Source organism: Panthera pardus, unplaced genomic scaffold (assembly GCF_024362965.1).
Source record: "Panthera pardus isolate Hobbes unplaced genomic scaffold, ASM2436296v1 HiC_scaffold_6, whole genome shotgun sequence".
Classification (NCBI taxonomy): domain Eukaryota; kingdom Metazoa; phylum Chordata; class Mammalia; order Carnivora; family Felidae; genus Panthera; species Panthera pardus.
The window spans coordinates 26188206-26216069 of record NW_026526991.1 but is presented as its reverse complement, the minus strand read 5'-3'; the positions used below and the strand labels follow the sequence as shown (position 1 = coordinate 26216069).

The window sequence follows — 27864 nt, the reverse complement described above, 5'->3', positions numbered from 1 at the left end:
TTCAAGTTGCAAAGAAAACTGTGACAATCGTGTTTGAAATATCATTCTAAAATTTATCCTTCCAATGAAATCTTTTTACATGCATGATTCTAAGTGAAAATTTGGTTTGTCTAAAGCTGAAGGGTGGTTTTTAATATGCCATTTATATGCAAAAAATGCAAGTATGCCTTTAAAAAGGCAACTCTTAGCAATACTAGAATTGGAAGAAAGGCATGAGAGAACTTCCTAAATTTACTTGTTTGTGTTTTGCATCTATTTCTTTGTATACTCTATCATTGTAGAAATTCAATGTATACCTCTCAATATGTACACATCTGAATGTATAAATAATCTACTTAGGTTAATCAGGAAGCAATTATGTTATTAATTTATTTTCCAGTAGGGCTTACACAACTTTAGGAAGCTGAAAGAGTTCCTAGGGATGACCTACAACAATGTTTCATTTCATCTATGAGGAAACTTGCCTAAAGTTCCACACACAGTTATTGACACAGTGAGGAACGAAACTAGTCAATGGGTTCACAGTTCTGTGTTCTAACATTTTCTTATTTAAGGACATCATTGGTGTAAAATCACTGCCATTACTTTCATCACCAGCTACTATTTACTTCATTCAATACTATCATTAATCTTAGAAAAATCCTGTAAGAGGCAGGCATTGTTCCCACTTAAAAGTTAAGCAAATCAGAAGTTTACATAGGTGATGAATGAGATAAATGAGCCAGGATCAAAAGATAGATTTATCGGATTCAGAGCCCACAGACTTTTCCACTGCACTTCAGTACCTCCTCCAAAATGACCAATTTTGGCTAGACTAGAAGACTACACTTGAATCAAAGTATTTCAACAATTAAAAATCCTCCTGCCTAATTTTCACTTCTTCTGTCTAGCATCAGCCATGCCTAACGAATTAAATGACACACCGGCTACAAAACCACTTTGTAAACTGTAAAGTATAAAAATTCAAACAAAAATTTTAAATGTCACTACATATATAATCTGCAAACATGAAAGAGTATGTGTTTGCCATGGAAAAAACCGGGTAGACTATCTCCCAAGGGAGGCATCTAATACATCTAGTATTATGGTTTATGGACTTTCAGGCACAGAAATGACCACTCTCAAGGTTAGATTCACATTAATAAAATTTATAAAGACTGATCTATAAAATCAGAATGTCAGTTACAGTAACTGTGAGAAAAAATTATAATGGATATTAGAACACTCTAAGTCTAAAGGACCAGCGGGCATTTTCTCCCTGTAGACAAAATTACATTGGAAGTCAAATAACAGAAAGTTGTTTGGTGATCATACAATCAGAACAAATGGAATGAAATGAATTGCTATTTTCACGCTTACTAATTAAAACAGATGGGTATATTCCTTTCCACACTAAGAATTATCTCTTCAATGAGACTAGAATCCTTACATCCTACTCACTAAAATTCAATCTTCCCTCTGTCATAAACAGTGCCTAAGTCTTCTTAAGTAATTCCTTGGCCAAGGAATTTATGATGAATACATTACTTCTTCAGATAAACTCATTTCTATTAGAGGCTACAGTAAATTCCTTCTGGTCTGGGAGCCATTTTGTTTTTTAAGGTAATTTTACCTGAACTCTGCTCTGCTCTGATGGAAAATACTTGATTGCATGGATTGAGAAACCAGACTTATTTCCTAGATTTTAAAATACCCCCAAGTACTACCATTAATAATAGCTAATATTTGGGGTGATTATCTATTAGACCTTTTGCTAAGTGCTTTATGCATAATGTTGCATTTAATCTTTGCCATACTCTCTAAGGTAGATATCAGCCTTGCTTTATAAAGAAAAACACTAAAATTTTCAGAGAGAAAGTAAATTGGCTCAAGGTCACACAGTTAGTAAGGAAAAGAAATGAAAGCTGAATCTAGTCTGTCTGACTCCAGAGCTGATACTGTTATTCACCACAGTTTTCTACAAGATACTTTTATCACTGCTATCCTATTTCTGGTTACCAGATTCCTCATATATACTGCATGTGAGGGAGAAAAAACTAAGTTCCTGAGAAAACTTAGTATATAAAAGATGTGCAAACCATTATATATATTCTTTTAAAAATAACATAAATGCAGGGGCACCTGGGTGGTTCGGCCAGTTGAGTGCTTCAGCTTTACCGTTGGGCACGTGAGTTCAAGTTCCAAGTTGGGCTCTGGGCTGACAGCTCAGAGCCTGGAACCTGCTTCAGATTCTGTGTCTCCCTCTCTCTCTGCCCCTCCCCTGCTTGCACGTGCATACGTGCACACGCTCTCTCTCTCACACACAAAAAAATCAACATTAAAAAAAAACATTTTTAAATAATATAAATGCAGACCATGCTGTTATTAATTTACTCACTTAACAAATATTGAGTGGCTTGTGTGCCAGCACTGTTCCAGGAGCTGGAGATACAAGGAATAACAAAAGCAATGTCCCTACTCTTAAAGCTGATATTTGGTCGAAAGAAAAGGGGGTGGGAAAGGACACGAGAGACAAAAAATTAACAAATATAAATACATATCAAATGGTGTTAAGAGCTACGAAGAAAAATAAAGCAGATAAGGAAGACAGACAGTGAGGCAGGAAGAGGCAAGATGGTATTTTACAAAGTGAAGAGAAGGCAGGCCTCTCTGATAACGTGCCGTGAGAAAGCAATCTATGAGGACGTGAGGGAAGACTACATCTGGCAGGCAAGTGCCAAAGCCCTAACACAGAAGTCAGTAAGAGTGAAAAGAAGGCCAGTGAGGCCAGAGCAAAGTGAACAGGAGGGAAAATGGACTGTGAGGCCGTGGAAAGACTGCAGAGGCCAGATTACGCAGAGCTCTGAATGGGCAGAGAGTTAGGGGGCTATTATAAAAATCGAACCTCAAGAAATCATGGCTGAGACAAGAGTGGTCACAGAAGAGGTGGCAAAAATTGATCACATTCTGAATGTACTGGAAGGTAGCATGACAAAATAAAAAGAGATCTCGATACAGAGAAGTAAAGTATTAAAATACAAAATTTCTTTGCCATTATGCAGTATCAAGCATTCTAAAGAATGAAGTACAAACATAAGATGACTTACTTTACTGGTCAGTGTATTTATTTCCCGTTCAGCTTTATGCAATTTACTAATTAAAACAGTATTTTGTTCGTTGATTGATTGTAGCTCTTTTTCCAAGCGTTCAGCCTGTAGTTTAGCTGACTGTTTTTCAGCCTTTAATTAAAAAAATTTTTTTTAATTTATTCATAAATGTTGGAATTGTATAAAAATAAGCACTATTTTAAATATATGTATAATCATACTTGCCCCAACTACTCAAAACCTCATCAATACTAACATGCACCAAAACAACAAGAGTTTCCTCAAAGTAACTGGTAGAATTAAAATGAATGATATTTGCTCCTGGAAATATGTAACAAGAGCATCTACACAAATGACATTATCAACAGCCACCACCAAAATACAACTCATAAACTTCTCTCATGAGAGTGTACCTCTGTGTACTCGACACCTATTTACTCTTCTTGCTGACATAATTCGAACAAACATTTTGGGGGTTTCAATGCATCTCAGAAATATAAAAGTATGTTAGAAAGTAGAAGAAAGGGCTCATTTGCAGTAGTAGGTGAGAGCAAAAACTCTGAAAATCAAGGGAGATTAAAAAAAGAGAGATTTAAGAATTCAAAATTCTCAATCTGGAGCCTCTGGAAGTATGAACAAAGAGCTCAATAGCTCTTGATCCCATCACATAATAAAGATTCTTAAGTCTGTAAATTTTCGAGAAAATTTCTGGTTGGTAACAGTCATAGTACTCTTTAACTTGAAAATGAAAACTAAATGCTTTTTAAAAATATTTCCACTCAAAATAGTTAAAATGTTTGACATTTAAAAAATAACCTTCACGGTTTTATAAGATCTCATTTCCTACATATCTTAAATACGATAAGCATATATTCAGGGGCACCTGGGTGGCTCAGTCAGTTAAGTGTCCGACTTCGGCTCAGGTCATGATCTCACGGTTTGTGGGTTCAAGCCCCGTGTTGGGCTCTGTGCTGACAGCTCAGAACCTGGAACCTGCTTCAGACCCTGTGTCTCCCTCTCTCTCTGCCCCTTTCCTGCTCGCCCTATGTCTCTCTCAAAAATAAATAAACATTAAAAATAAAAATTTTAAAGAGTATATTCAACAAGTAATTCAGAAAAAAACTATTTTCCTCAAATATAAAATGATAGTCTTTGGGCAAGCACAATGATAGCCAAAAAAAAAAAAAATCAAAGAAGAAAAAATGCTTCTTCTCATGTGCTTATTCTCATTTCATCTGACAAATGATAAAATTAACTCTTTGAAAGTGTCACAAATGAACCTCCCATCTTTTGTAATCATTGAACTTGTCCTGAAAATCAGCACTCCAAATGACCTCAGTAAAAAGCTCTGCATTGAGATCAAACACTGTATTCAATTGCAATCATCCACTTACTCAGTCACTATAAATACATTAATACTGGAAAGGTAGCAACATAAAAGTCTCATTCTGAACTGCCTCATGTCTAAGGTCCAATGATACAATTTTAGTTCAGGAAACCAATAAATACTGTCAGAAGCTTCATCAAAAAATAAAAAGATGACTTCTATTCTTCAAAACATACCAATATTTTGGCTGTACCCAGTTTTTTGGCTGAAAAAAAAATCACTATTTTGCTAGATGCCCACTAATTCCCTACAAGTCTAATCATTTCACAACTATTCTAAACACACACACACACACACACACACACACACACACACACACTTTGGATTGCTCAAAATAAATCAAAACTAGTTTTTGATTGCTCAAAACTAGTATATTTGCTATATGTTAGACACTAAAAACCAGGAAAAGTAAGCATACCTAAACAAGGTGGTTAAGGGATCCAGAATATGTCACCGTGGCATAAAAATTATTTTGAGCTGAAGGCATTTGATAATCAATAGACACAGGAAAACGTTTTTCCCCGAACTCCTCTCTGCTACCAAAAACCAGAGCCACCAAAAAGAATTATAAATCCCCTTGTCTGGGTTTTATAGCCAGTGAAGACTGACTCCTATTTAGGGAGAAGGATAAAAAATCACCTATACAGACACTGTCACAAAACTGTCATATCTCCCATCTATTTTCCTAAGGGCCTGTTTATCTTTCCTAAAAGTCATTTGTGTTCCCCTAAGTGCCTTTTGTCCCCGTCTCGTTTCCCTATTAAGATGGTATGCAGGGTCACCTGGGTGGCTGGGTCAGCTAAGCCTTTGACTTCAGCTCAGATCATGACCTCACAGTTTGGTTCAGGAATTCAAGCCCTGCATCAGGCTCTCAGTGCACAGCCTGCTTCAGATCCTGTTTCTCTCTCTCTCTGCCCCTTCCCTGCACTCTCTCTCTCTCAAAAATAAATATTTTTTATTTTTATTTATTTAAAAAAAAATTTTTTTTTACATTTATTTATTTTTGAGAGGCAGAGACAGAACGTGAGTAAGGGAGAGGCAGAGACAGAGAGAGACAGAATCAGAAGCAGGCTCCAGGCTCTGAGCTGTCAGCACAGAGCCCGACGCGGGGCTCAAACCCACGAACCATGAGATCATGACCTGAGCCAAAGTCAGACACTTAACCGACTGAGCCACCCAGGCGCCCCAAAAATAAATATTTTTTAAAAGGATGACACGCAAGCCCCAAATTCTACCACTTTGAGCCACATTTTTTCTGTGAACTCCTGTTTACTTACATAAATATCCATCTTTTCTCTTGTTAACCTATTGTCAGTTTAATTCACAATCCCCAATCACCGAACCTAAGAGTATAAGGAAAGTTTTCCTCTCAAACAATGGAAACCAAGAATTTTCATAGAAGAATACCTCTAGGAGTACCAGCCTAGCTCTGCCAGCTCTTATATTTCTCTAACAAACTCAGGAAAATAGTTCACTAAAGACTTACATGCATTAGTACCAAGTTGAATTGTATTACTCTGGCAAGAAGCTGTCATAAGATATAAAAGTATGGTATTTTTATTTAAACAGGTCTTTTGATTTTAATACCTTGAATCCCATGTAAGGAAATAACTATCCAGGAATAAATTGTTCCTTCTGGTTGGAGATGACTTTAATCCTCAGAAACTCAAATTTTGAAAATTTTGCATATTCTACTCTTTGGCATTTCAAGGGTTAAATCATTTTGGCTAGGTGTTTTGGCTCCCAAAGAATAAATAATCCCTTTGTAAATGTAGTAGCATAGCTATTGCTTATGAATCAATAGCTTTCTTCTTTACAAAAAGAATCTATACTCTTGGGACTCTACAAATGCATCAGCATTAGATTGGTAAGCATACATTTGTGCTCTAAAAATCAAAGGCTTGTCGATTGCACTTTCAAAAAAGTATGCCATACTCTACCGGGAAGCAATTAAAATCTTACCTCCAGGGATCTGACTGTAGCCTGTGTCTCAGCCAACTGCCGTACCTGAATTCTTTGGACATTTTCTACCTGAGCACCAGAATTTTCTTTTTCAGCCCTTAATTCGGCTACCTCAGCCTCTAAGCCTTTTACTTTCTGACATAAATGGACTTTTTCTCGAACAAGTTGTTCCATTCGTTTGCTGTCTCTTGTGGGATCAACACTAAGCAGTTGATTATGTAGTTCTTCTTTATCTTTCTCCAGTCCTGCAATCTAGTAATAATTTGAAAGAAAGCACAGAATCTTAAATTAGTGAATTTTCAGTCATGAATATGCTTTACACATCAGTAAATTAAAATTAAAAATTACACAATATGGAAGTTGAGGTGGTAAAAGCAAGTACAAAGGATAAAAACCTAAAATGTCACATTCTTCATTCTGTATTCAGCATGACTCAAATGTGAGGGCAAGGACCTTGTCCTATTTTCCCTCTATCTCCCCATGGTGTCCTCTAAGCACAGGGCTTCATCAGTTGCTAAAATTCAAAATTATAAATAATAGTATAAAAGTAATTAAAAATATGTCAAGTATTTTACAATTCATCAGAACATTATAAAGGGTTTATGCAAGATCAATATGCTGATTGCCACTAAGCTTTTCCTCACGTGACAATACTTGAGCTTTGTCTATACTAATAAAATTATCTATTTCAAGGCCACTTAATTCACAAAAAAGCTGCTTGTCTGTGTAAATACCTACAAATGTGACTGATGAGAGTTTTAAAATGACAGCTGAGAGTTTATTTAGGCCCTAGTTGCACTGATGGCCTAGTTCTTAATTATTAGATTCAAGAAAGACCTAAAAATTATTACTCCAGGGTATGTGGAAAAGTCACGGGAAAACAGGATGAACAGAAACACAAGTGGTCTTCTCATTCATACCAACCCTCACTGCCAGACCCCCCAGGCCTCCGAATCATGGAGTTTCACACTGCTTCCTAACCTCAGAGGCACTTCAGAGGCCCCTCACCTCCAGGAATCAGGGGCCAAGTTATCAGGGTAAAACTCATTCCTTCTCTTCCCTGATCTCCCCAACCACCATCACCACCAAACCTTTGTTAGCCAGAGCAACTCCTCTTTTTCAGTCTCTTTTTATATATGGGGTTTCTTCATGTGATTCAACTGAAAGGAGTCAGCTGTTTAAAGAAAAAAAAACAAAAAAAAAAAAAAACGACTGCTCTTAACAACACTAGAGGTTGTCTGTAGCCAGGATGAGCCTAGAAGCCTCACTCTAACCCAAAAGGACTTAAAGTAACACTCTGCAACATGGGCAAAAGTGACCCAAGAGATGAATGATGGCTCACTTTGCTACTAATGAATCTAAGAAGTGTGAGAGCTCCACCACAGAGAAGAATCTGTTTTCCTCATCTCTAAAATGAGAGTATAGACTGAAGGCCCTCAAAAATCATTTTCAGTTTTAACATGCAGTGATTCCAATTTGGCTTCAGACACGTTGAATTAAAGATGTCAATGGGAAATACAGGTAGAGCTATCTAGCAGGAAAACACCATTTTTTTCCCCCAGAAAATAAAATTCATCATAGAAGGCAGCTATAAAATTCAGCCTCAAGCCTAACTAATTTAGTGTCTCTTTCCTATTTTTCCTCCCACCCTTTACATATAAACACTACCCCCCACAAATTTGGTCCCTGACTACCTTTTTCCCTCCATATTCTCTGTGTGACTTTGTGCAAGTTACTTTTTCCACTTTGGCACCAAGTAAAATGAAGGTATTAAGCTGGCCATCTTTGAAATACAATTTAGCTTTTTGCATGAGGTAATTCAAATACAGTTTTAGTTTTAATGTGCTATACCAGAGGTGTGGTGGCTGGCTCATCTAGGTCAAAGTCCAAGTGGAACTCAAGCTCAAACAATGGTGCCCTTTACTCAGTATTATGACCAAGTGCCAAGCTAAGTGCACTAGACATAAAATTGCATTTAGTAACAGTAACTTCTCTTGTCATCTTCATTTTACATGCAAGGTCAGACAGCTAATGTTCTTGACCAGCATGTTCCCTATATTATTGCTCTCTCCAATAGTTTTGAAAGTCATGTGTGTGATAGCTGAAGTGATAGTTCAAACTATGGATGAAGCTGGCTAATAGCATAGTCACAATTAGATCCCACAATTGTAACTCCCAAACTAGAGCTCACTATCAAATCATCCCTACGAAATCTGGTGATCATCGCCTTCTAATTTCTCTATTCGTTTATTCATTCATGTAACAAATATTTATTGCGCATTTACTATGTACTCAGGGCTGTTCTAGGTAGTAAGGATACATTACAAACCTAGCAGACAAGCAAATAATCACAAAACTGTGCCACCAAAGAGCTTATATTTAATCACCGCTATGATACTGCCCTTGCCCTAGTCATCAGGACACAGATCTTAGACATATCCTCAGCTTTTCCCTTTTCCTCCACTCTCAATCAGATTCACACTCAATCTTTCTTGATAGCCTTAATCTGTCGTACTCTCAATCCTTTCTCTAAATTTCCCAAAGGCTTTGTTTGAATTTCTCTTTTATGACATTTATCCAAATTTGCCCATATTGTTACCCTACATTTACTTTATTCTCTTCTAGAATATAAGCTTACCTGACAGGAAACATGACATATTAACCAATTTTACTTTTAAAAAATTGTTGAAGTAAAGGAAACAACAGAAACGAGAAACAGATCTGGGACTAAGAACAGTTGTTGTTTATCTTCTTTTCAAAGGATGGTCGTACCACTCTAACTCACCAGGAGTTTCCTCTCCAAAAAAGGAAAAAGGAGTCTATCTAATTGTTCCATCCATCTCTGTTTTTATGATCTTTATGATGCAGCATAGAGTAATGGTTAAGAGTACAGGTTCTGGAATCAAACAGCCTAAGTTTGTTTGTTTGTCTAGTATTTTAAAGATATTTCTCTACCGTCTTTGGACTTATATTATTTCCAAAAGGAAGTCTGTTGTCATTCTTACTTTTATAACTTTTTCCTGTTTACATTTTTTTTTTTAATTTTATTTTTAGATGATGGTAGGTTCACATGCAATTGTAAAAAATAATTCATGGGGCACCTGGGTGGCTCATTTGGTTAACTGTCCAACTATTGATTTCGGCTCAGGTCATGATCTCATGGTTTTTGAGATTGAGCCCCACACTTGGCTCTGTGCTGACAGCGCAGATCCTGCTTGGGATTCATTCTCTCTTTGTCCCTCCCCTGCTCACACCTGTGTTCACTCGTGTGCACTCTCTCTGTCTCAAAATAAATAAATAAATATTAAAAATATAATAATAACTCAGAGTTCTGTGTACCCTTTACCGTTTCCCCAACTGGTAACATCCCTCCTCTTTTATTTTCTGTAAGACATGTATAGAACTGGTTTTCATTCTTCTTTAAACACTGTGTAGAATTCTCCAAGGAAACCATTCTTTTGGTGAGTTTTTAATATGAATTAAGTTTCCTTAATAGTTATATGGCTATTCAAATTATTTCATATGGGGTAAGTTACGGTAGTATCTGCCTTTTGAGCCATTTTATCTATGTTTGTCAAATTTGTTTGGGTAGAGCCATTCACCAGATTACCTTATTAACCTTTTGACGTGTGCAAGACCTGTAGTGATAGTCTCGGTTTCATTCCTGATATAGATAATCTGTACCTTCCCTCTTTTTTTTTTTGGCAGTCTTTTTTACAGGTTTGTCAATTTTATTAACCTTTTCAAAGAAACAGCTCTTTGCTACACTGATTTTCTCTACTGTTCTTCTGATTTCAATTTCTGCTCTTCTCTTTCTTATTTCCTTCCCTCTACTTATTTTGGGTTTATGTTGATCTTTTTCTAGGTTCTTAAGGTGGGAGCTTAGATTACTGATTTGGTATTTTTCTCCTGTTTTCTAATGAATGCATTTAGCACTATACATTTTTTCTCAGCAATACTTTAGCTGTATCCACATTTTCATTCAGGCTAATGTATTTCTTAAAATTATTTTTCATTAATATGTTTTCATTGAAATTTCCTCTATGACTTATGAATTATTTGAAGGGTATCATTTCATTTCCAACTGAGGATTTCCCTACTATCTTTCTGATATTGATTTCTAGCTTGATTCTATTATGGTTAGAGAATTCATTTTGTATAATCTCAATTTTTATAAATTTGTTGAGGTTTATTTTATGGTCCAAGATATAGCCTGTTTGGGTATACCCTTAATAGCCACTTGAAGAAAAACATGTTTAGGTGCTCTTGTTGGGTAGAGTGTTCTATAAATGTTGATTGGATTCTGTTGGTTAATGGTGTTGTTGAGTTCTACATCCTTACTGATTCAAATTTTTTTTATCAATTGTTGAAACAAGGGTGCCAAATCTCCAACGATAATTATGGATTCAGTTTTTTGTTGTTTTTTTTTTTTTACTTCTACTAGTTTCTGCTTACTATATTTTGCAGCTCTGTTTGGTTCATACACATTTAGTATTCTCGTCTTCATGACAGACTGACATTTTCCATCATTATATAATCTTCCACCTCAGATACTTTTCTTTGCTCTGAAGTCTACTTTATCTGATATTAATACAACCACTTATGTTTCTTTTATTATAAGACATATAATTTTCCATTCTTTTAATTACTAACTACCTATATTGTTATTTTTGAGGTTTCCTATAGACAGCATATAGTTGGGTCTTTCATTTTTAACATCAACTCCATCAATCTCTTTTAATTTTTATATATGTACACCATTTACTTTTATTGTGACTATAAATATTTTATGGCTTCAGTTTTTTTTTTTTTCCTATTTCTTGTTCTAAGTTTGTTTCCTTTTTCCTGCCTTCCTGTGGGTTCCTTGAACATTTTTTTAGGATTCCACTTGATTTATCTATAATTTTCTGAGCATATCTCTTAGTATAGTTTTTTGGTTGTTGCTCTGGGAATTACTTAGATATACCTTATCATAGCCTACTGGTTTCATTTTACCAGTTCAAGTTATAATTAGAAATTTTACTTCTCTTTACATCCTTTGCCCTTGTTTATAATTGCCTTAATTTCCAGTATAAACATTTAAAACCACATCAAACAGTACTATAATATTTGCTTTAACCATCAAACAAAATTTAGAAAACTGATTCAAGAAAGGAACAATTACTGTATATACTCATAGTTTTGATTACTGTGTTCTTTTAGCCTTCTTGATGTTTTGAGACTAATTCTTTTACTGTTTTCTTTCTGTTTAGAGAATTTCCCATAGGCATTCTTTTGGATAGAACTACTGGCAACAGGTTGTCTTAGTTTTCCTTATTCTATGAATGTCTTGATTTATTCTTAATTCCTGAAGGACATTTTTTGCTGGATAATTATGAGTTGTTACTTCTTTCCCTTCCGCACGGGATAATGTTTCAGCCTTTATTTCTCCAAGTACTTTTTCAACAATGCCCTCTTTGTCTTTTCAAGGACAAATATCTTAGATCTTTTCTTATAGTCCATAGGAACTTATGGCTCTCTGTGTTATTTAATATACTTTCTGTAGCTTGCTCAGACTGGGTAATTTCTAATGTTCTATCATCAAGTTCACAGATTCTTTCCTCTATCCCCTCCATTCTGCTGTTAAGCCCAACAACTGAGGGTTTGTATTTTGTTTTGTTTGGTGGGGGGGGGGGGGGGGGTTCAACAGTCATATTTTTCAGTTCTAAAATTTTTATTTGGTTCTTTACATTTTCTGTTTCCTTGTTAAGACTATTTTTTCCATTTGTTTCAACTTTATAATTATATAGTAAAACATTTCTACCATGCCTGCTTTAAAATCTTTGTCAGGAAATTCTAATAATATCTCTATCATCTCAATGTTAACATCTATTGTCTTTTTTAATGTAGTTTAAGATCTTCCAGGTTCTCAGTATGACAAGTGATTTTCTACTGAAATTTAGATTTTGGGGGTATTGTATTAGGAGACTCCGGATCTTATTTAAAGTTTATTTTAGCTGGCTTTTTAGAACATGGCTCTGGCAGAGAAAGGATTATTATCTCTCATTACTACCAAGTGCATGTAATAGTCCACATTCCCCACGTTAGTTCTATGATACCCAAGGGTGGGGAGAAGCTCTTCATGACACCCATGCTGGGTAGAAGTAGGAGTTCCAGCTCCTACTAGGTGCATGGATAGCAACCTAGATGGCAGGGATAGGAATGACTTATTGCTCCCCACGTGGCCTCCACTGACACCACAGAGTCAAATATGGCTTCCATTAACACTCCAGGGCTGTTTCTAGGTCTGTTTCTGCTGATTGATCTTTTTCTTCATTATGAAATAAATTCTCCTGCTTCTCTGCAAGCCCAGTCAATTAAAAAGTTTTTATTCCATGCTCATGGATTGGGAGAATATTGTTAAAATGTTGATACTATCCATAGCAATCCATAGATTTAATGTAATCAAAGTATCAATCACATTTTCACCCAGCTAGAACAAATAATCCTAAAAATTTTATGAAACCACAAAAGACCCTGAATAGCCAAAGTAATCTTGGAAAAAAAAGAACAAAACTGAAGGGATCACAATCTCAGATTACAAGATATCCTACAAAGCTGCAGTCATCAAAGCAGTATGGTACTGGCACACACACACAACAAAACACAGATCGATAGAACAGAATAGCCCAGAAATAACCCACAATTATATGGTCAATTAATCTTAAACAAAGGAGGAAAGAATATGCAATAGGAAAAAGACAATCTCTTTAACAAACGGTGTTTGGAAAACTGGACAGCTACATGCAAAAGAAGGAAACTAAACCACCTTCTTTACACAAACACAATAATAAACTCAAACTGAATTAAAGACCTAAATGTGAGACCTGAACCTGTAAAAAAAAATCCTTGAGAGAGACAGGCAGTAATTTCTCTGACATCGGCCATAGCAACATTTTTCTAGATATGTCTCCTGAGGCAAGGGAAACAAAAGCAAAAATAAACTATTGGGATGACATCAAAATAAAAAGCTTCTGCACGGCAAAGGAAACAAAAAAACTAAGACAATCTATGGAATGGGAGAAGATATTTGCAAATGACATATGCAGTAATGGGTTAGTATCCAAAATATATAAAGTATATATACAACCTAACACCAAAAAACCCACAAATAATTCAATTAAAAATGAGCAGAAGACATGAGAAGATATTTCTCCAAAGAAGACATACAGATAGCCAACAGACACATGAGAAGATGCTCAACATCATTCATCATCAGGGAATGCAAATCAAAACCACAGTGAGATACAACCTCACACCTGTTAGAATGGCTAAAATCAAAAACATGAAGACACAAATGTTGGTGAGGATGTAGAAAAAAGGAACCCTCAAGCACTGTCAGCAGGAATGCAAACCGGTGCAGCCACTGTGGAAAACAGTATGGTGGTTTCTCAAAAAATTAAAAACAGAATTACCATACGATCCAGTGACAGCACTACTGGATATTTACCCAAAGAATATGAAAACACTAATTTGAAAAGATATATGAGCCCCTATGTTTATTGCAGCATTATTTACAATAACCAAATTAGGAAAGCAACCCAAGTGTCCATTGATATATGAATGAAGACGATCTCATGTGTATACACACACACACAATGGAGTGTTAGTCATAAAAAAAAATGAAATAGTGTCATTTGCAGCAACATGGACGGATCCAGAGGGTACAATGCTAAGTGAAATAAGTCAGAGAAAGACAAATACCATATGATTTCACTCATATGTGGAATTTAAGAAACAAAACAAATGAACAAGGAGAAAAGAGACAAAAAAAATAGACTCTTAACTACAGAGAACTGGAGGTTACCAAAGGGGAGGTGGGGGGGGGGGTCAAATAGGTAAAGGGGATTAGAAGTACACTTATCATGATGACCACTGAGTGATATACAGAATTGCTGAATCACTATATTGTACATTTAAACTAATATAACACTGTAAGTTAATTACACTGAAAAATTTTTTTTAAAGTCTTTATAAAAAAAAAAAGGTCTTTGCATTTTAGAGCAGTTTTAGGTTTACATCAAAACCAAGCAGAAAATACAGAGAGAGTCCCCATATGTCCCTACCCCCACATATCCACAGCCTCCACCACTATCAGCATCTCACATCAGAGGAGTAGATTTGTTACTACTCATAAACATATAGTAATACACATTACGACCAAAAATGTATAGTTTACACTAGGGCTCACTCCTGTGTGGTACCTTCTATGGATACTGACAAATGTATACTGGCATGTACCCACCATTTTAATATCACACAGAACAGTGTCACTGTTCTAAAAATCCTCTGTGCTCCACCTGTTCATCCCTCCCTCTCCCCTAATCCCTGGCAACCAATGACATTTTTAATGTCTCCATAGTTTTCCCTTTTCCTTAATGTCATATATTTGGAATACTACAGTATATACAGCCTCTTCAGATTGGCTCCTTTCACTTAGTAATATGTAATAAAGGTTCCTCTCTATCTGTTCACGTCCGGATGTACCACAGTTCATTTAACCATTCACCTACTGAAGGACATATCCATTGCTTTGAAGTTTTGGCAAGTAGGAATAAAGCTGCTAGAAACAACTGTGCACAGGTGGTTGTACAGAAATAAATTCTCAATTCTTTTAAGTAAATATCAAGAAGAATGGCTGCTGCAACTCATGGTAAGATTATGTTTAGTTTTGTAAGAAACTGTCAAACTGTCTTCTAAAGTTGCTGTACCATTTTGCATTCCCACCAGTAATGCTGGCGAGTCCTTTGGCTCCACATTGTCACCAGCAATTAGTATCACCAGTGTTCTGGATCTGGCCATTCTCATGAGTGTCTTGTGGTATCTTGTTTTAATTTGCAATTCGCTAATAACATACATTGTTTAACATCTTTTCATACACTTATTTTGCATGTGTAGATCTTCTCCAGTGAAAGGTCTGTTAAAGTGCTTGGCTTATTTTTAAACTAGGTTTTTTTCTTACTGTGGAGTTTTATTAATTCTTTGTATAATCTGAATAATAGTCCTTTATCATGTGTTCCTTTAGCAAATATTTTCTACCAGTCAATGGCTTCTCTTCTTAATCTCCTTACAACGTCTTTCACAGATGTTTTAATTTTAATAAAGTCTAACTTCCCAATTACTCCTTTCATATATCATGTTTTTGGTATTGTATTTAAAAAGTCATCACCAAACCTAAGGTCATCTAAGTTCTCCCCTATGTTATCCTCTGGTAGTTTGATAATTTTAAGTTTTATATTTAGGTCTAAAAGTAGAACTACTTTTAGTTACTTTTGTGAAAGGTGTATGGTCTGTGTCTAGATTTTTTTTTCTTTGCATGTGCATTTACAGTTGTTTTAGTACCACTTGTTGAAAAGACTTTTTCTCCATTCTGCCTTTTCTTCCTTATCAAAGACCAAATGGCTCTATTTGTATGGGTCTATATCTAGACTCTCTGGTCTGTTCTATGGATCTATTTGTCTATTCTTCTGCCAGTAGGACACAGTCTTAATTATAACAGCTTTATAGCAAATCCTGATGTCAGACAGTGTCAGTCTTCTGACCTTGTTCTTTAATAGTGTGTTGGCTACTTTGGGTCTTTTGTTTCTCTCTACAAACTTCAAAAGCAGTTTGTTGAGATCAACACAGTAACTTGCTGACATTTTGACTGGGATTGCACTGAATTTATAGGCCAGGTTGGGAAGAACAGACATGCTGACATTGTCTTCCTATCCACTATCCATTTATGTAGTTCTTTAATTTTGTTCACCAGTTTTTTAGTTTTCTTCATATAGATCTTCTACATTTTTTTCAGGTTTATATCTAAGTATTTCCCTTTGGGGATGCTAACACAAGTGATACTATGTTTTTCATTTCAAATTCTACCTCATCATTCCTATTACACAGAAAGTGGTGGTCTTTTGTACATTATCCTGCAACTTCACTGTAACTGCTTACTAGTTTCAAGAGTTTTTTGTTCACTGTTTCAGATTTTCTACATAGATAATCGAGCAGGGTTTTATTTCTACCAAATTTGTAAGTCTTTTCTTTTCCTGTCTTACTGTATTGAATAAAACTCCCAGTACTGAGAAGGAGTGGTAAAAGGATATCCTTGCCTCATTGTTTCCTCAGTGGGAAAGCTCTAAGTTTCTCATCATTAAGTTTGATGTTAGCAATAGGGTTTTTGTAGATGTTCTTTAACACGTTAAGGTAGTTCCCCTCTCTTCCTAGTTTGCTGAGAGTTTTTATCATGAGTGGATGCTGGATTCCGTCAAATGTTCTTTCTGCATCAACTGATAACAATCATTTGATTTTTCTTTTTTGGCCTGTTGATGTGACAAATTACATTAATTCATTTTGTAATGTTCAGCCAGGTTTCCATGGCTGGCATAAAACCTACTTGTTGGGGCGCCTGGGTGGCTCAGTCGGTTAAGCGTCCGACTTCGGCTCAGGTCATGATCTCACGGTCCGTGAGTTCGAGCCCCGCATCGGGCTCTGTGCTGACAGCTCGGAGCCTGGAGCCTGCTTCGCATTCTGTGTCTCCCTCGCTCTCTGACCCTCCCCCATTCATGCTCTGTCTCTCTCTGTCTCAAAAATAAATAAACGTTAAAAAATTAAAAAAATTTTAAAAAAACCTACTTGTTCCCAGTGTGTTATTCTTTTTATACAGTATTGGATTTGATTTGCTAATATTTTGTTCAGGATTCTTGAAATCTTTGTTCATGAGAGACAGTGGTCTATAGTTTTTGTTTTGTTTTGTTGTCTTTGGTTTAGATATTAGGTATTAGGTTGGTTTAGGTATTTGGTATCTGGCCTCTCAGAATGAGTTAAGAAATATTACCTCTGACTTTATTTTCTGTAAAAGACTGCAGAGACCTGACGTAATTTCTTCCTTAAATGTTTTATTAGGAACCCATAACTTATGAACCAATCTGGGCTGCCCAGTCATTTTTTATTAGATGTCAGACATTGTGAATTTTATGGGGTTTTGTTTGTTTCAGTACTAGATACTTTTGGATTCCTTTACATACTTTAAAATCTTCATTGTGTTATGCTTTTAGGTTACTTAGAAATAGTTTAATACTTTTAGACCTTGCTTTTACACTTGTTAGGGAGAACCAGAGTACCCTTTAGTGTGGGGCTAATTTGGCTTCACTACTGAAGTAAAACCCTTCTGAATCTTCTACTCAATGCACCATGCATTAAAGCCTTTCCACTCTGATGGACATAATATGGGCCAATTGTAGAGATTATTTCATTTTTTTCCTTCCTTCAGGGATCACTGCCTTGTACTACATGCTTTCCAGTCTGCACACCACTGTTTCCTATATTCTGTGTCAGTTTTTAGTGAAGGTCTTAAGAAAAACTCAGTCCCTATTATGGCCAGAAACAGAAACTCCCAGACTACCTAGATCTGAATCATGGTTCTACCACCTACTAACCTTGGACTAGTCTCTCATTGCTTCATGAATGTTTTCTCATAAATGAGTGTTTCCTCGCTTATAAAATGGGAACAATGATTATCTAATTCCTACATATGACAGAATTCAAATAAGTATATAAAATGACTCTCAATAAAGTAAGTATGAATTTACATCTTCCCTCCATGTATTTCACTTCTTCAAATTCTACAGTTTGTCATTTACAAATCTGAAATCTATTTTAAAATATCTGCTACATTTATTTTGATAATTAGTACTATGATTAATGTTGCCAGGTACTAACAGTAATAATACCATTAATTTGAGCATTTACTGTGTGTCAGGCATTATGGTAAATATTTTGCACGTGAAGTTTCAGGTTCTTAGATCTCAGTTTTTAAAATCAATTTAGTTCACCTTTTTATATTTCTACAATTCTAAGTTTCTCCTCTTCCCCTTTATGTACTAGAATTAATTTTTCCGAAATTAGTGATGGAATACAAAACATTTTGTCATTTATTTTTTTACTAAGAAAGTAACACTTAAATTATTTACAAATCTGAAGTTCATATTTTAATCCAATTTTGGATGTTATGGTTTCCTTTCCTTATACCCCTACTTTCTCCTAGTAAGAGATAGTCACAGGGAAAAAGCAATTCTCAGAACTCCAGACACAGTTACAGAAAGATTAGGGAATGAGGTTCAAGAACTGTAGGGAAAAGAGCTGATGTTCACTATGTCTTAAAAATAATTTTACTCTGGGGTGCCTGGGTGGCTCAGTCGGTTGGGCGGCCGACTTCAGCCCGGGTCATGATCTCGCAGTCTGTGGGTTCGAGCCCCGCACCAGGCTCTGTGCTGGCAGCTCAAAGCCTGAAGCCTGCTTCCCATTCTGTGTCTCCATCTCTCTCTGCCCCTCCCCTGCTTGCTCTCTGTCTCTCTCTAATAATAAACATTTAAAAAAAATTTTTTTAAGTAATTTTACTCAGACTGAACAAGAGAATAGGGATAACAAAACACATGCTGTAAGGACACAGAGTGCCTGCAAGCAGAGCAGTCAGAGTGCTAGGAGTGAGATGAAGGTGGGAGGCGCAGGGAGTAAAATGAGAGATGCCTTGGAACTATTCACATGGTTTCAAGTACAGACCTGACACTGAAACTCCAGCATGCTAAAGGACTCAAAAGATGTGAGTACATGCAAATTCAAACGATGACAATAGCTGGAATTTACTGTGCTAGGCACTAGGTACTCATCTAAGCACTTTACAGGTCGTAATTTATTAAATCTCATAGCTCCATGAGATAGGAACTACAGTTAATGCCATTTTACAGATGAGAACACTAAGGCACACAGTTCAGTTCAGTCAGTTCTCAATGTCACGTTAAATAAACATCTTAGACATTAAAAATTTTAGATATAAAAAGTTTAGTTTTTGAGATATTCTAAACTGCATCCACACAGAGAATTTTAATGAGTAAAATTTCACAAAGCCCTTCTAAAATGTTGCAAAAGTCAATCCCAGAGAATTCCCACTGTGAGGTAATTTAGTTTTAATTTGGGAGATTTTTGCCTATTGTAACATGGTTCATAGTAATCTGAGAAGGCTGCAAGTTAGAGAACTTGGAATATTTTAGATAAAGGAGCCATATGGGCCAACTAGGACTTCAGAACATACCAGGACAAAAAAGAAGTGTTTTTTTTTTTGTTTGTTTGTTTTTTTTCAACGTTTTTTATTTATTTTTGGGACAGAGAGAGACAGAGCATGAACGGGGGAGGGGCAGAGAGAGAGGGAGACACAGAATCGAAAACAGGCTCCAGGCTCCGAGCCATCAGCCCAGAGCCTGACGCGGGGCTCGAACTCACGGACCGCGAGAAAAAAAGAAGTGTTTTAAGATACATGTGTCAGGATAAAGAACAAAACGAGGAAATCACTGTCAGTTCTGTGCTACCAGTGTTGTAAGAAAAAAAAAATAGCCTGTGGGGGCACCCTGGGTGGCTCAGTGGGTTAGATGCCCAACTCTTGATTTCAGCTCAGGTCATGATTTCATGGTTTGTGAGATCGAGTCCCACATGGACTCTACACTGACAGCACAGAGCTTGCTTGGGATTCTCTCTCTCTCTCTCTCTCTCTCTCTCTCTCTCTCTCTGCCCCTCCCCTACTCACTCTCTCTCGCATGCACAAAATAAATAAATGAACATTTAAAAAAAAAAAAGAAAAAAGAGGCCAGGAGTCAAGAAGGCAGAGAAGTAGGGAAACCAGAATTTCCCCCCTCCCTCAAATACAGCAGTATTGCAGTCAGAACACTTGGAATTCCAGGAATCCAGGATACAGACTGACGAAAACCTATCCACAGGTGTACAGAGACAGCTTGGTGGGACAGAGCTGTGTGTTTGCGAACTGGGAGAGATAAAACAAGTGTCTTAGTCACAGAGTGGGGGAAACCCCTTCGGTGGAGAGACAAAAGGAAGAGAAAGGGTGTGGAAGTGTGGGACTGTAATTGGACAAGAGAAAAACCTCTCCAGACCATGCACCAGAGAACAAAAGGTCTGGAGACAGCCAGGGTCTACCTTGCAAAAGCCTTAGGAGTGAAGATGGGAGTTTTCAGAGTTGTGCGACTTTCTCCGGACCAGAGCTATGTGCACAGGGCAGGGAGGGATGCCAGCCCTGAGGCTCCATAGTGATCTCAGTGGAAAGGGGAGATGCACTGGGAGAGAGGAGTACCTTCCCTTGAGTACTGTGGGAAGGGGGTATATTGCCCCTCCAAGGACAAAAGACCCTGCAGGTGCCAGCCAGAGGCCCCTTGTTGACTGGGCAGAGTGTCACTATTTCAGAATCCGGCCCGTGCAGAGCAGAATCCTTAAAGATATCAGGTTTGAGTCTCAGCCAAGCACCTAGGAGGCAAAGAAGACTGTGGCCCAGGACAAGCCAGCTGGCTGTGCGGCTCTGGGAGGGCTGCCTGAACAGCGTGGTTTGAGATATCTGGATGGGGGAGGAGAAACTGGGGTGTGGTCATTTTTCTCCTCATCACCAACATGCTGGGGTTTCAGGGAACAGGACGGCAGACCCCAGTGGAGGCAGGACCCGCTTACACCAAACCCTGCCCCTCCGTACCTGGTAACTGCTTATCTATGGAGTGACACTGACAGAAGCAGACAGCCTCTCCTCCAGACCAGCACAGCCACCGGGTCCAAAGCACCGACAGACAACTGTCCTGCAGTTTTGCATTTTCTAATCTGATTTTTGGTCAATTCTTTTTATTTGTATGTATGTTTTTTTTCTTCTTCTTTCTCTGTTCTGGTTGTTTGTTTAGTCAGACATTTTTACTCTATTCTTTTTACATCTTTTCCGTATCTCCTTTTTCTTTATTTTCCTCTCTCTCTCTAAATTAAGCATTATAGTTTCTTTGATTCTCTACCGGGTCTTTTTTTCTTGCCCCTCTCATTTCTCTCTTTGTATGGGATAAGGCCTCTTAACCCCCCACCCCTTTTATCATTTTTTCCAGGGTTACTTCAACGAACAAATCAAAGTACACCTGGCGGAAGGTCAAAACCACCTCTATGAAAAGGGAGATCAAGCAACCAGAGACACAACAACACAGTGCACGCGACACACTCCAAAAACACTTCCTAAAGTGCCAGGCCCTGGACAGTGTATGACCCCTTTTTAATATAGTAGTACTCACAGGTGCAGGACGCACAACAAGGTATTAAAACATGTAAAAGACAGAAAACCAGCCAAAATGATGAAACCAAAGAATTCTCCTCAAAAAAAAAAAAAAATTCCAGGAAGAAACAACAGCCAGAGAGTTGCTCAAAAACAGATATAAACAATATATGTGAACATGAATTTAGAATAATAGCCATAAGACTAATAGCTCGGCTTGAAAAAAGCATAGAAGACAGCAGAGAATCAATTGCTGCAGAAATAAAAGACCTAAGAAGTAGTCACGATGAATTAAGAAATGCTGTAAAGGGGCGCCTGGGTGGCTCAGTCAGTTGAGCGTCTGACTTCGGCTCAGGTCATGATCTCGTGGTCCAGGAGTTCGGGCCCCCACGTCCGGCTCTGTGCTGACAGCTCGGAGCCTGGAGCCTACTTCGGATTCTGTGTCTCCTTCTCTTGGCCCTTCCCCCACTTGTGCTCTGTCTCTCTCACTCTCAAAAATGAATAAATGTTAAAAAAAAAAAAAATTTAAGAAATGCTGTAAATGGGGGCACGCGAGTGGCTCAGTCAGTTAAGCATTCCACTTCGACTCAGGTCATGATCCCACGGTTCTTGAGTTGGAGCCCAGTGTGGGGCTCTGTGCTGACAGTTCAGAATCTGGAGCCTGCTTCCAATTCTGTGTCTCCCTCTCTCTCTGCCCCTCCCCCACTCACGATCTGTCTCTCTCTCTCAAAAATAAATAAGAGAGAGCCAGTTTCTACCTTGAAAACAGCCTTAGGAGTGAAGATGGGCGTTTTCAGAGCTGTGCAGCTTTCTCCGGACCAGAGCTATGTGCACACTCGTGTGCCTTGGGGGGGAGGGGAGCCAGCCCTGAGGCTCGGTAGCCATCTCAGCAGAAAGGTGGGCGCTCTGGGAGAGAGCAATACCTTCCCTTGAGTACTGTGGGAAGGAGGTGGCACTATTCCAGAATCTGCCTCTCTCTCTCTCTCTCAAAAGTAAACAAACATTAAAAAATTAAGAAAAAAAAATGCTGTAAATGAGATGCAAAATAAACTAGATGCAGTGACAGCAAGGATGGAAGAAGCAGAGGGGAGAATAGGTGAAGTAGAAGATAAAATTATGGAAAATGATGAAGCTGAGAAAAAGAGGGACAGGAAATTATTAGACCACAAGGGGAGAATTAGAGACCTAAGTGATTCAATGAAAACGTAGTAATATCCCTATCATAGGAGTTCCAGAAGAAGAAGAGAGACACAAGGGGGCAGAAAGTTTATTTGAACAAATTATAGCTGAGAACTTCCTTAATCTGAGGAAGGAAGCAGACACCCAAGGCCAGAAGCCACGAAGAACTCCCTTCAAAATCAACAAAAACTGATCACCAATATATCATAGTGAAACTGGCAAAATACAAAGATAAAGGGAGAATTCTGAAAGCAGCTAGGGACAAATGGGCCTTAACCTACAAGGGTAGACACATAAGGGTAATAGCAGACCTGTCCATTGAAACTTGGCAGGCCAGAAGGGAGTGGCAGGAAATATTCAATGCGCTAAATAGGAAAAATATGCAGCCAAGAATCCTTTATCCAGCAAGGCTGTCATTCAGAATAGAAGGAGAGATAAAAGCTTTCCCAGACAAACAAAAACTAAAGGAGTTCATGACTACTAAACCAGCCCTGCAGGAGATCCTGAGGGGAACTCCGTGAGTGGAAAGTAGCAAAGATCACAAAGGACCAGAGACATCACTACAGGCACAAAAACCTACAGATAACACAATGACACTAAATCTCTAACTGTCAATAATTACTCTGACTGTAAATGGACTAAATGACCCAATCAAAAGACACACGGTATCAAAACAGATAAAAAAACCAAGATCCATCTATATGCTACCCGTTAGAGACTCATTTTAGACCTGAGGACACGTAAATGTTCAAAGTGAGGGGATGGAAAATGCTACTGGATGTCAAAAGAAACCCAGAGTAGCCATACTTATATCAGACAAACTAGATTTTAAACCAAAGACTAACAAGAGATGAAGAAGGGCATTATATCATAATTAAGGGGTCTATCCATCAAGAAGGGCATTATATCATAATTAAGGGGTCTATCCATCAAGAAAAGCTAACAATTGTAAATGTTTATGCCCCCAACGTGGAAACCCCAAATATATAAATCACAAACATAAGCAAATGTATTGATAATAATACTGTAATTGTAGGTGACTTTAATACTCCAATTATAGCACTAGACAGATCATCTAGGCAGGAAATCAATAAGGAAACAATAGTTTTGAATGATACACTGGACCAGATGGACTTAACAAATATATTCAGAACTTTTCATCCAAAAGCAGCAGAATACACATTCTTCTCAAGTGCACATGGAACATTCTCCAAAACAGATCACATACTGGGTCACAAAACAGCCCTCAACAAATATAAAAGGACTGAGATCATACCATGCACATTTTCAGATCACAATGCTATGAAACTTGAAATCCACCAAAGAAGAAATTTGGAGAGCCTCCAAATACATGGGGGTTACTGAACATCCTACTAAAGAATGAATGGGTCAACCAGGAAATTAAAGAAATTATAAAATATATGGAAGCAAATGAAAATAACACAAGAGTCCAAATCCTTTGGGATGCAGCAAAGGCAGTCCTAAGAGGAAAATACATTGCAATCCAGACCTATCTCAAGAAGCAAGAAAGATCCCAACACAGAATCTAACCTCACATCTAAAAGAACTAGAAACAGAGCAGCTAAGAAATCCCAAAGCCAGCAGAAGAAGAGAAATAATAAAGATTAGAGCAGAAATTAAAAATATATAGAATCCAAAAAAACAGAACAGATCAATGAATCTGAGAGCTGGTTCTTTGAAAGAATAAACAAAATTGATAAAACCCTAGCCAGACTTCTCACAAAGAAAAGAGTGACGACCCAAACAGATAAAATCATGAATGAAAAAGGAGAGATCAGACCCAACACCACAGAAATACAATTATTAGAGAACACTATGAAAAATTATATGCCAACAAACTAGACAATCTGGAAGAAATGGACAAATTCCTAGGCACTCACACACTACCAAAACTCAAATGGGAAGAAATAGAAAATTTGAACAGACCCATAATCAGCAAAGAATTTGAACTGGTTATCAAAACTCTTCCAACAAATAGAGAGTCCTGGGTCAGACTGCTTCCCAGGGGAATTCTACTAGACATTTAAAGCAGAGTTAATACCTATTCTTCTCAAGCTGTTCCAAAAGATAGAAACAGAAGGAAAGCCTCCAGACTCATTCTCTGAAGCCAGCATTACCTTCATTCTCAAAGACCCCATTAAAAAGGAGAATTACAGGTCAATATCCCTGATGAACATGGGTATAAAAATTCTCAACAAAATACTAGCAAATCAAATTCAACAATTTTATTGAGAATTAATAAAAACTCTCAAGAAATTCAGGATAGAAGGAACAGACCTTACCATCATAAAAGCCATATATGAAGTGCCCACAGATAATATCCTCGATGGGAAAAAACGGAAAGCTTTCCCCCTGAGATCAGGAACACGACAGGGATGTCCCCTCTTACCACTGTTGTTTAATGTGGTGTTGGAAGTGCTAGTCTCAGCAATCAGACAACAAAATGAAATAAAAGGCATCCAAATTGGCAAAGAAATCAAACTTTCACTTTTCATACATAACATGATACTCTAAATGGAAAACCCAAAAGACGTCACCAAAAAATTGCTAGAACTGATACTGAATATAGTCAAGTCGCAGGATATAAAATCAATTGTACAGAAATTAGTTTCATTTCTATACACCAATAATGAAGCAACAGAAAGAGCTATCATGAAATCGATCCCATTTACAAGTACACCAAGAACCATAAAATACCTAGGAAGAAACCTAATCAAAAAGGTAAAAGATCTGTATGCTGAAAACTATAGAAAGCTTACGAAAAAAATTGAAGACACAAAGAAATGGAAAAACATTCCATGCTCATGGATTGGAAGAACAAATATTGTTAAAATGTCGATACTACTACCCAAAGCAATCTACACATTCAATGCAATCCCAATCAAAATAGCAGAGCATTCTTCTCAAGCTAGAACAAACAATCCTACAATTTGTATGGAACCACAAAAGACCCCGAATAGCCAAAGTAATGTTGAAAAAAAAAAAAAGCAAAGCTGGAGGCATCAGAATCCCGGACTTTAGCCTATATTACAAAGCTGCAATCATCAAGACAGTATGGTACTGGCACAAAAACAGATACATTGACCAATGGAATAGAATAGAGAACCCAGAAATGGACCCACAAAGGTATGGCCAACTAATCTTCCACAAAGCAGGAATGAGTATCCAATGGTCTCTTCAGCAAATGGTGCTGGGAGAACTGGACAGCAACAGGCAGAAGAATGAAACTGGACCACTTTCTTACACCATACACAAAAATAAACTCAAAATGGATGAAAGACCTAAGTGTGAGACAGGAAAGCATCAAAATCCTAGAGGAGAAAACCGGGTAACAACCTCTTTGACTTTGGCTGCAGCAACTTCTTATTAGACATGCCTCTGAAGGCAAGGGAAATAAAGGCAAAAATGAACTATTGGGACCTCATCAAGATAAAAAGCTTCTGCACAGCAAAGGAAACAATCAATAAAACTAAAAGGCAATCAAAAGAATGGGAGACGATATTGCAAATGACATATTGGATAGAGGGTTAGTATCAGAAATGTATAAAGAACTTACCAAACTCAACACCCAAAAAACAAATAATCCAGTGAAGAAATGAGCAGAAGACATGAATAGGCACTTTTCCAAAGAAGATATCCAGATGGCTAACAGACACATGAAAAGATGCTCATCACTGCTCATTATCAGGGAAATACAAATCAAAATCATGTTGAGATACTGCCTCACACCGGTCAGAGTGGCTAAAATTAACAACTCAGGAAACAACAGATGTTAGCAAGGATGTGGAGAAAGAGGAACCCTCTTGCACTGTCAGTGGGAATGTAAACTGGTACAGCTACTCTGGAAAACAGTGTGGAATTCCTATAAAAATCAAAAACAGAATTACCCTATGACCCAGCAATAGCACCACTAGGAATTTACCCAATGGATACAGGAGTGCTGATTCATAGGGGCATATGTACCCCAATGTTTACACCAGTGCTTTCAACAACAGCCAAATTATGGGCTGAGAGCCCAAATTAAGAGCCCAAATGTCCATCAACTGATGAATAGATAAAGGAGATGTAGTGCGCGCACACACACACACACACACACACACACACACACACACACTGGAATACTACTCAGCAATGAAAAAGAATGAAATCTAATGTGGATGGAACTGGAAGATATTATGCTAAGTGAAATAAGTCAGAAAAAGACAGTTATCTTATTTTTTACTCATATGTGGAATTTGAGAAACTTAATAGAAAACCATAGGGGAAGGAAAAATAAGTTACAGAGAGGGAGGCAAACCATAAGAGACTCGTAAATAGAGAACAAACTGAAGGTTGATGGGGGTGGGGGGTTGAGGTGGGGGGTTGAGCAGGGAAAATGAGAGATGGGCACTGAGGAGGGCACTTATCGGGATGAGCACTGGGTGTTGTATATAAGTGATGAATCATGGGAATCTACTCCCAAAGCCAAGACTACACTGTATAAATCTGCCAAAAATGAAACATAGGGTATTATTGTGAATGCTATTATAAATTACACTGAAAATCTAACACTGACAATAAAATAATTTGATTTAAAACAAAAAAGAAAAAGAAAAAAGAAAAAAAAATAGCCTGTGGTAATAGGGACCCAGAAAAATTCTTTTTGTCACAGGAAAGTGAACATCTTATCAGCCCAATAAAAGCCAAGGTAGAGCTCAGTCTGGAGAGCCTGATGGAATAATCTCAGGGACCTGTCATTGTATATTGCCACCCTAAAGTTTTTTATATGATGCAGTGCTCACTGCCCCTCTCTCAACATCATACTTCCTCACTGAATTACTCTTGCTTCTTTCACTCTTTCAGTCAACCAGTATAATCACCTGTACCTAAAACCCTTTGTATTGTTCTTCATTACTATTTGCAGAATATAAAATTAGACACAAAATAACATAATGAAAACACAGCATATCACTTTAAACAGTGCCTATATAGGCAACTTCAGAATTGCATCTGTATGTAGTCCAGACTTAGTATGTACTTACAGCCAAATGCATTGAAAAATCATGACATTATCTTATTCATAAGATAAAGACATCTACTTTAATACATTCTTTTTAATTCAGAATATCATGAGGGAAATGTGAATCACA

The 27864-nt window shown here is 37.4% G+C and overlaps 1 protein-coding gene across 6 annotated transcripts in view; it reads right to left on the bottom strand.

The window, feature by feature from the left end:
* Window positions 1-27864, bottom strand: part of CEP83 (centrosomal protein 83) — a 120080-nt gene that overhangs the window by 41864 nt on the left and 50352 nt on the right. For 5 of the 6 annotated variants that reach the window (XM_019446437.2, XM_053895437.1, XM_019446436.2 and 2 more), the window contains 2 exons: window positions 6436-6687; window positions 3087-3218 (listed from right to left, as the gene is read on the bottom strand). In XM_019446437.2, the coding sequence (XP_019301982.1) occupies window positions 3087-3218; window positions 6436-6687 (384 nt within the window). The remainder of the gene's footprint in view (window positions 1-3086; window positions 3219-6435; window positions 6688-27864) is intronic. The other variant, XM_019446438.2, reaches the window with a different exon arrangement.